At 39.2% G+C, this 10,276-nt stretch overlaps 2 protein-coding genes across 2 annotated transcripts; both read right to left on the bottom strand.

The window, feature by feature from the left end:
• Nucleotides 1-2,383: 2,383 nt before the first annotated feature.
• Nucleotides 2,384-3,763, bottom strand: LOC148586791 (uncharacterized). Its single transcript, XM_088514059.1, has 2 exons — nucleotides 3,319-3,763; nucleotides 2,384-2,545 (listed from the first exon to the last, which is right to left on the bottom strand). Exons 1-2 carry the CDS (start codon nucleotides 3,737-3,739, stop codon nucleotides 2,499-2,501), a joined length of 468 nt encoding a protein of 155 aa, XP_088370185.1. The 5' UTR covers nucleotides 3,740-3,763; the 3' UTR covers nucleotides 2,384-2,498.
• A 357-nt stretch (nucleotides 3,764-4,120) lies between these two features.
• LOC148586792 (uncharacterized) lies at nucleotides 4,121-4,799 on the bottom strand. Its single transcript, XM_088514335.1, has 3 exons — nucleotides 4,698-4,799; nucleotides 4,315-4,548; nucleotides 4,121-4,225 (listed from the first exon to the last, which is right to left on the bottom strand). Exons 1-3 carry the CDS (start codon nucleotides 4,797-4,799, stop codon nucleotides 4,121-4,123), a joined length of 441 nt encoding a protein of 146 aa, XP_088370461.1.
• Nucleotides 4,800-10,276: the final 5,477 nt, after the last annotated feature.

The raw sequence follows: 10,276 nt of genomic DNA on the forward strand, positions 1-10,276 counted from the left end.
TTCGATTAGTTAAATCAAATTCTGGTCAGAGCTTTGGACCCAGGAAAATGAAGGTGAAGTTTCCCCTCCATGCTAAAATATAGTCTTAGTCTAATTTCTTATTAATGTATGAATCTTGCTATCCTTGAATTCTCTAATCTTTTTCAATGCTCCTTGATGGGTTTATGGATTTTTTTATTTATCTCTTCTGGGTTGTTTTCAAATTTTGGGAACATAAATTTGCATGGCACTTATCTGCAGATTTTTTTTTTTTTTTTTAAAAAAAATTATTTTCTGGTTAAGTATGGATATTACAAAAAAAACAAAAAAAACATATTAAAAAGTCACATTTAGATAGACAATTTAGTTGGGATTAATTATTCTGGTTAAGTATGGATATTACAATACACTTTATTTATTTTTTTCCTCTCAATTTTATTAGAGCCAAAAAGTTGGGGTGGTATTACGGGTTAATAGGTCGGGTTTGTCCCATCGTATCGAGTCATAGATATATGACTATTTGAGTCAATTATAATCCAACCAATTTAATTAAACTAGTTAAATATCCCATCCCTAATACAACCCATTTAAATAAACGGACCCATATAATCAATTTAATAAATAGATAGCGTGTTGGGTTAATCCGAACACGACCCATTTCATCTTGTTTCAATATGTTTACTATAAATAGAGTTGAAATGTAATTTAAATTTATACAGGTTATGCAAGTTAATTGTGGGTTAAACATATTGACCCGAGATTAATGTGTTTATTAATAATTAATATTGTTTGATTGGGTCGGTTCGATTTGACCCGAATCTTACTACACTAATTCTTAACCATTAAATTTCGTGTCATGTTCTTATCAGACTCATTAATCATGTCAAAAATTGACTGCCCTTAAAAAAAATAATTATTGCTCGACCCCAATATACATATGTATCCCTACAAATGAATGAATTACAGCTTTTTGTTGTCGCCTTCTCCCCCAATTTTTCTGAAGTTATCAAATTAGAGCCTATATATAGGAGCCCGAGCCATTAAATTACTGGCTCTAATACATGCTGAAATTATGTGGTATGCTTTTTTAAATGGTCCAGACAAGCCCAACCCAATAATGCACCTTATGGTTTCATTTTTATCACATAAGGTACTTACGGTTTTCATAAAGATGAAGATAGTACCTCCATTAAAATTCCGTCCAAAACTTAATAGAACACCACATCAGCACCAATTAAATGTCCCAACGTGTCATATAATTAATTTTTTAAGAAAATATTTTATAAAAAAATTAAAAAGATTAAAAAATTATATATATATATATATATATATATATATATATATATATATATATATATATATATTTTTTTTTTTAAAAAAAAAAAAAGGAAAAAAGAAAAAAATTTGAGGGTGGCTACTTGGCCATTTGGGGGTGGCCTGGTCACCTCATCTGGCTTGTTTGGAGGTGGCGAGCCATCCCCACAGACGGATGGGGGTGGCTCCTAAGGAGCCAAAGGGATGGTGGCCACCCTTTGGCTCCTTGCCGAAGGAAGCCAGCACTACAAAAAACACATTTTTTGCTGACCCATGATTACTGACGTGTCAGGTCGTCTGACACGTCAGTAAATCTTGCTGACGGGGCTTTCCTGACGTGTTTCGGTCGTGAAGAATGTGGGTGTCAGGAAATCGGAATTCCTGACGTGTCGAAATTGACACGTCAGGAATTACTGACGTGCTGAATTTTCACACGTGAGTAAATCTTCTGACGTGTGAAAATTGACACGTCAGGAAATTCCTCACGTGTCAAAAACTGACACGTCAAGAAATTACTGACGTGTCAATTTTGGACACGTCAGTAATTTCCTGACGTGTCAATTTTTGACACGTCAAGAAATTACTGACGTGTCAAAATTGACACGTCAGGAAATTGCTGACGTGTCAGTTTTTGACACGTCAGTAATTTATTGACGTGTCAAAACTGACACGTCAGCAATTTCCTGACGTGTCAAAAATTGACACGTCAGTAATTTACTGACGTGTCAAAAACTGACACGTCAGCAATTTGGTTCAAAACGAACCAAATTTGCCGACGTGTCAAAATTGACACGTCAGTAATTACTGACGTGTCAATTTTTGACATGTCGGCAAATTTGGTTCGTTTTGAACCAGATTTTTTCCCTCCCCCCTATATTTTTTGTGATTTATTTCAGGACTATACCCGAATTTTGTGTTACGGTTCACCTGATATTCAATCTATCCATCAAAACCATGTAAATAATATACAATTTTTCCATCAAATAACATACATCATATCCATTAACATCAATCACAAACTACCCATCAAAACTAACTTCAACACACCATAATAACACAAATAACATAATATATATACACCAATCACAAATATATATATAAACTAACTTCAACACACCAAAAATGTCACATACTAACATAATATACACAAATACAATTACATCAACTTATACACAACTGTGAATAGCCTCAAATTCTCGACCAGACTAGCGATCATTGACATCCATAGCATCCTCTCGACGATGTCCATTACCTGCAAATGATAAAACAAACAATATTCACCAATAAAACAACCACCAAACAAATAAAATCCACTAACGGTAGATGATAATACAAACAATCATTGAGCCCGAATACAAACAATCACGTCGGTAAAGTGAAAGAAAAATGCCCGAATATTCACCTAACTCAGTTGTTAATTATTACACAGTAAATGATATAACTAAAATAGGTAAAACGTTGAAGTTAGCAGAACTTTGATATAAAAAAAAAATTAAGTCAATATATATATGCATGGTCACATAGCAATCAATAATATATAGACATGAGACAATGAACTTCGTTTTTCCCATGGCAATTATGTGAGACATATGATCTTCTTCTTTTTTCCATTGTAATTATAGAACTTCCATATAGGTTATTAATGTTGGGGGTTCAATGGAAGATATGATAAACACAAAGGGAAAGCGCCCTCCCTAGCATTGAGTGCATTTATATCTATTTATATTTAGAGTTACAAAATTAAGTTTATGAATAACTGGTCTTGATGATATTGATATGCATGTATTGCTTCGTGCCATGCAGTTATATCCATTTATACGTGCATGAATAACTCTAAATAATTATCTCAACCAGCAAAACTCTAACCCACATCCATCACCAAACCAACCATGATATATAAACCAAATTTAAGCAAGATTTACAACATCATTAATTATTTAGAATGACTACAACATATCCAAATTCTAAATATATATATATAGGGACAGTTATAAAACTAACTTGACTATTAAAAAAAGTCAGTACCTGATCCACTGTCGACCGACGATCGCACCATCGCAAAGGGTGGGGAAGCATTGTCTGGTGGGGTGTGAAACCGGATCATTTCCTCAAGTTGGCGAAAACGGGCGTCAAACCTTGCCTGACGTTCAGCCTCCTGTTCAGCTGCCTGTCGCGCTACCCGGGCATTGTTCTCAGCCATCTGCTCCGCCACTTGCTGGGCTACCCGCGCATTGTTCTCGGCCAACAACGCATCCATCTCTTCCTTGTGCTTCGCCCTCTCCGCGTCAAGCGCTCTATCAAGTGTGTCTTGTGATATCGTGGAATACCTGACGTTTCCTGACCGTGCCTGTGACGGTGTATAGTATGAGTGTATGGTCCCCCGCACAGGCAGAATATTTGGTCCGGCCATCCGAACCCTACCGGCATACTCAGGCTTATTTCCCATTGCCTGGGCGAATGCGTCGTTTGGCGCCCACCTGACCGTTCCCTCTGTGATGCTAGACGATGCTGCAGGGTCGGTGGGTATAAGCTCATTCATCTTTTCCTGAATGTCACATTAATTATTGAGTCAGTGGGTCGCACAACTGTTAATCGCAAATAATTTATCAAATATACAAGCAAAACAACATATGAAAAGAGAATATCATACACATCTCTCCTTCACAATATCATTCGGATATCCACCGCCCTTCTTCGTGTGTGACTTGACATAATTGTGTGCACGAGTGGGTTGATGGCCCAAACGTTCGGCCTGCATTTAAAATAGGTAATTCATTTATTTTTAAATATATCAATACGATATAATGTTAGATATATATAGGATAAATTACACACGTACCTCCTCATGTGTCAACCTGGCATAGCTCATTGATCCGGTGCAATGTGGTGAATCATTTAATGCTCGCAAGCTCTTCATTTTCGCCGCATACTCCTACACAGTTAACACTTTTAATATGTTAATACCAATACAATTACAATAAATGACAGTACACAACACTAAGAATTTAACTCATGACCTACCCTATTCTCCTGGGTACACCATCTCTCCAATAAGATATCCAGATCGACGGGATTGTACTCGCCTAGCGTCTGTCCCCCCAGTCTTGCCCGTATAGTGTCCGGCGTATCTTCCTCCGTAATGGCACATATTTTTTTGAGCTCGTGCCTCCAAGTCCGCAGCTTGGAGCCCATATCCTTAAATGCTTCATTTTTTACTGCTTCCAAGTTGTACTCGGGTGGAACGAAAAAGTATGCCTGCATAAGTTCAACATTGATAAATTAAAAAATAAAATAAAATATGTGTATATGCATTTACTTACTAAACACACATATATATAGCGTACTTAGAGTGTATATATACATATATACATTACTAGTGTTTAACTTATTATTAAAAAACATACCATCAAGGCGTCCCAAATATCCTCCTTGGTACGGTCCGGTACCTTCGACCAATCGTCCGGTATTCGGACGAAATTTCCGCTCCTAACTATGTCTCCGGTCATCCGTCTGAACCGCACGGCACTAAATCCAACGGGCTGGCATGATGCATTGTACTCCAAAATGATCCGTTTGCCGGGGGGGACTCCCGGCCGCCTGTGCAAATCAAGAATGGTAAACACCTCAATAACGGTGTTTCCTTCAGAATCAGTACCTAACAAATTAAAAATTAGTTAGGTAAGTTATTTCGAATTCAATACTAGGTAACAAGTAAATTAAAACCAAATCAACAACGACATTAAAGTATATACACTTACTTATGATCCGGACCTGCCGAGAGCTTAACCGAGCGTCGGGAGCAGGGTTGGTGGGCTGCGGGTCATCTGTGGCCTGTGCCCCACCTGCCATGTGTTCCTGGGCCTCTGTCTCAGTGTCCTCCAGACCTGCTTTGTAGTTTTTAATAATGTTTAGAATTCTATGAAATTGTAGTTGTAGTTATAGTTAAATATAATTGATATTGCACCAATATAGTTAGAAACTTTCAATCTTACGAATCTTTTAAAAAACAGTCGGGCGTACCTGCGCTATGCTGGGTGTAAAGCCGCTCGACATCGCCCTCATAACTCTGTCGTAACTCGCTGTACGGGTACGAATCAACCCGAAACCCGGTTTGGGCCATGCCTGCCCGAGTGTATGTAGCATGGACAGGGGTCTCCCCTTCCATCGTACCTGGAAGAACTGGTCGATATCCTTCCTGTATCCCAAGAAGCTGAGCAACGTCTTGTTGCTCGCTGTCATCAAGTTGGACTGCCGGAGACCCAGGCGACGTAGACTGCCGCACTGCGGACGAGCCCCTGCGTGCTTTCCTCTTCCCCTTTGTACTCATGGTACCCTGTAAAAAACACCACAAACCCAATTAATTTCTTAAACAATGTATGAAATATTTACTACATTAAGTATGCATGAATAATAGTGCACAGCTCAATTAAGTGTGTTGATGTAATGTGCATGTAGTGAACAACTACCAATCAAAACATAAATATAAAATTAATTATACTAATATACATACGCTTCGGTTGGATCTAAGTCGTGTCTGACGTATTCGATATGATCTTGTAGATCGTGATCAACATTTCTGGGCAAAATAAGAGGCTCACACTCGTGGTAATTGGCACATGAATCTTGATGTCCTTCAACCTGACCAACGTCGTATATGTTTCTAGGCTTGGTCCTTACTGCGCAAGCCCAATCTGGGCACCTATCATCTTGTACGTAAAATACCTGGTCAACTTGTGAAGTTAGCACATACGGCTCATCAGAAACCAGGTCTCCCGTGTGGACAAGGTTTTTGAAGTTGACAAGTACTATACCATACTCATCCACCTTGTACCCCTTGTCCCTTGTATTGTCTGCCCAATCACACCTAAACAGAACGTACTTAGTCCTGTCGTAATACTCAACCTCAATTATTTCCGTTAACTTCCCGTAGTACGTGTCGCCATCAAGAGTCGGCACACACACCCCGCTGTTCTGAGTCCTCTTTCCGGCATCAGATGCAATAGTGCGAAACAGCTTGCCGTTAACCACATATCTATTGTATCTGACTGCTGCCTCCCTCGGCCCTCTACAATGCATTACCAATTTGTCACCAAGTTCATTCCTGGATCGCTCGTCCAATCGATCGACCTGTGAATATATTACGTACAATGGAAACGCACGGTTACTAGCTTTAGTTGATTTTAAAAATAGCACGCAAATAACTCCGACAATTGTGATAAGGTAAACATCACATCATTCTTACGTAGTTACGGTACCACTCGCAGAACAAGTCATAATGTTGGGTTTCCAACTGAGCCTCTGTTGTTCGTCCCCTATTGCATGATCGCCTAAGCGTATCTATGTGCATCCTACAATTCGAAATTATGTTAATTATAATTCAATACGAGCAATATTGTCACAAGTTCATTGAGCATGCAATGTGCCAACAAAAGATCTCTACTTACGTCCGCAATTGATGAAACTCGTCCAAGTTGAACATAATATACCGGTGTATCTGTGTCATTGTGATTCGGTCGAGTCGGACTCGTGTTCCATTTCCCTTTGAACCATCCAGATTTCTTTGTATCCTATTGTGAAAGGTTGGTGTATTCTCTAAATATCTCGAACAAAACGTCACCAACTCAGTTGCTATGTAGCCCTCCGCAATGCAGCCCTCAGGAGCCGCTTTGTTGCGCACATTAGATTTGAATACTCCAAGGCTCCTAAATATGAACCAATACATATTTTCAGTTTAGTTAGTACTTGTCATGTATTGGCACCTGAAACCAAAAAATAGAAGAATATCCGTAAACAAATTTTACCTCTCTGCCGGATACATCCATCTATACTGTACAGGTCCACCGAGTCGGCATTCACGGATAAGATGCACGACCACATGAACCATGCTCGTAAAGAAGCTGGGGGGGAAAACTTGTTCCATCTTGCACAACGTGATACAGATGTCACACTGTAGTCGGTCAATATCCTGTTCGGTCAATGTTGTTGAACATAGGCACCTGAAGAATGTGGACATCTCAACAAGAGGTCTAACCACATTGCTTGGAAGTGAACCACGCAATGCAATAGGTAGAAGCTGCTGCATCAGTACATGACTGTCATGACTCTTTAACCCCGATATCGTACGGTCCTTCAGTCGTATACAACGAGAAATGTTCGAGGCATATCCGTCGGGCACCCTTACATTTCGTAGCACTTTCAAAAAATGTGTTTTATCATCCTTGGACATCGTGTGGGTAGCTTGTTGATAATAGGTCTTACCATCCTGCGGGTCCACAAATGTATGAAGTGTACGTCTCAAGCCCATTTCTTGCAAATCTAAGCGGGCGGCGTGGTTATCCTTCGTTTTCCCTGGAATGTCCAGTATTGTACCAAGTATGTTGTCCATGACGTTTTTCTCTATGTGCATAACATCAAGATTATGCCGCAATAAATTATCTTTCCAATACGGCAACCTAAAGAAAATACTTTTCTTCTTCCACACTACATGGCCATTATTCGTCTTCTGTTTTTTTCTTTCTTTTTTCTCAGCCTCCCTTGCCTGACCGGCGTTCTCATCCCCAAACACCATCCCTTCTAATTGGCTTATGACTTCATCTCCACTTGGCACATCAGGGGCACATTCTAGTTCTACGTTGCCGTCAAATGTGCTTTTGTTTCGTCTCCATGGATGATCCATGGGCAAGTATCGCCTGTGCCCCATATAACACCATTTATGGCCATGTTTTAACCATTTTGACCATGTCGAGTTCATACAACACGGACATGCCTTCTCACCCTTGGTAGACCATCCAGACAAATCTGCATATGCTGGGAAGTCATTAATTGTCCACATCAACTGCGCTCGCATAACAAAATTATTTTTCTTTGAGGCGTCATATGTGCGAACCCCTACATTCCATAGATCTTGTAACTCTTCAATTAAGGGTTGAAGGTAGACATCTATATCCATTCCAGGTGAACTTGGGCCCGGAATAATCAATGATAGTATAAAAGATGTGTGTTTCATGCACATCCAAGGAGGCAAGTTGTAGGGTACAACCATTACAGGCCAAGTGCTGTGCGATGTAGTCATATTCCCAAATGGATTAAATCCATCAGAGGTTAGTCCGAGCCTTACATTCCTGCTGTCCGCTGAAAACTCCTGATGTAAATTGTCAAATGACTTCCATGCTAAGCCGTCGGCTGGATGCCTCAATACGCCATCCTTAGTGCGGCCTTCTGCATGCCACCTCATAAAGCGTGCTGTATGTTCTGACATAAACAACCTCTGTAGTCGTGGTATGAGTGGAAACCACCGCAACACCTTCACCGGACGTTTCTTGCCCGATGATATGGGTTGACCGTCCTCATCTAAATTGATTGCTTCCGTCCATTTAGATTCTCCACATACGGTACATGAATCCAACTCTTTATTGCCCTTCCAGAATAGCATACAGTCATTACGGCACGCTGGAATCTTCTCATAGCCTAGTCCCATGTCTCGCAAAAACTTTTTCGCCTCATATGTATTAACTGGCAGAGTTTCACTAGTCTCGGGTAGCAACTGATTGATGAACTCTAGGAAAGCCGAGAAAATCGAGTTACTAACTCCACCAACACACTTCAAGTTGTACAGGTGAACAGTGGCACTTAATTTGCTATGTTTTGTCCCAGTATGAAGTGGCTTCTCCGCCTTTTTTAGAAGGGCATAGTACTTTAGTGCATCGCCTTCAGCGGCTTCTTCGGTCACAATTTCCTCACCCCCTTGCACTACGGCCTGAGGCTCACAATTGTCTTCCCTAACTACTTCGTGCATGCCGAATAAATCACGCAACATTCCGTGCATGTCTCCACCCTGATTTGCGGATGCACCCGCATCTGAGGCCGGGCGATTGGAATTAGACCCGGTATCAGGACCTTGTACATGCTTCTCACCGTGATAGAACCAAAGTGTGTATTCCGGCATCATTCCTTTTCCCCCTGTCAAGTGGTCGAATACGAAACCCGGCGGGTGGCGCCGGTTATTTCGACAAACCTTACAAGGGCAATAGATGAATCCATCAAGGGTTCTACAGTTACTAACTGCAAACTCCACAAACATTCTACACCCGTCTCTGTATTCCCTCGTACCCCTAGACTTTGTCATCCAACTCTTGTCCATTTTTATCTACGTACATGAGTTAGGAATAAATACATAAGACTTACAAATTGTATACATACTTTCAAGCACATGCATGTATATAAACATAAACCGATACCTAAATATTTGAACCACATTAGAAATATAAACCTATACATTCTCGTATAGGGTTAAATTGTTTATGTCCAAAAATATATACATATTCATGCGTATCTACATTCAACCGTACTGAAGGGTGTATTTATAACCCTTATCTATTATAATTAATCTACAAAAACCAAATAAAAAAAAAATACTTGATCCAAAATTTAAGCATTTTCTTTGGTGGGGACCCTAAACAAATTAATTATAGCTAGCTTATAACTTATAAGGTTGTTCTAGTACATCTACCGAGCTAGGTTCGTTACGAGGACCCTAAATACAATAAATATAGCTTAAATGTCGTTAGCCTTTGGCATGAATTAGTAGGTGATGACATGCATGGGTCATACAACTCTTTTGTTTGGTGTATTTATTTATTTTGTATATGATATATATAAAGGTTAAAGCAATTTTGAGTGTATTGCAAATATGGCAAATGTTTTGGTAATATATATTTTTGGTTCGGACGTTTCTTGGGTTATTGACACATTAGATTAATTTCTTTCATATTAATCACAATTTTAACAAAATTCCAACTAGTTTTTAGGTAATATAAATTTTAATGCGTTATATTTCAACAAGAACAAGCTATATAAGTTCCTCAAATTAACCAAAATTTTATCCGTTTTGTATGGTTTTTTTTTTTGTTTGAAAAAATAATATATGTGGGATAGAATAAAGTAAGAATCAAATTGAATATATTTTGCAAGTGTTTTAGGTTAT

The sequence above is a fragment of the Corylus avellana genome, chromosome 3 (assembly GCF_965113065.1).
Source record: "Corylus avellana chromosome 3, dhCorAvel1.hap1.2, whole genome shotgun sequence".
Taxonomy (NCBI): domain Eukaryota; kingdom Viridiplantae; phylum Streptophyta; class Magnoliopsida; order Fagales; family Betulaceae; genus Corylus; species Corylus avellana.

Coding starts and splice junctions, on each gene's coding strand:
- LOC148586791 (XM_088514059.1), bottom strand. CDS start 3,739: ATGGGAAATAAGCCTGAGTATGCCGGTAGGGTTCGGATGGCCGGACCA. Junction 2,546..3,318: donor GTCGGTCGACAGTGGATCAG/GTACTGACTTTT, acceptor TATCATTTGCAG/GTAATGGACATCGTCGAGAG.
- LOC148586792 (XM_088514335.1), bottom strand. CDS start 4,799: ATGACCGGAGACATAGTTAGGAGCGGAAATTTCGTCCGAATACCGGAC. Junction 4,549..4,697: donor ATATTTGGGACGCCTTGATG/GTATGTTTTTTA, acceptor GAACTTATGCAG/GCATACTTTTTCGTTCCACC. Junction 4,226..4,314: donor GGTGTACCCAGGAGAATAGG/GTAGGTCATGAG, acceptor TTAACTGTGTAG/GAGTATGCGGCGAAAATGAA.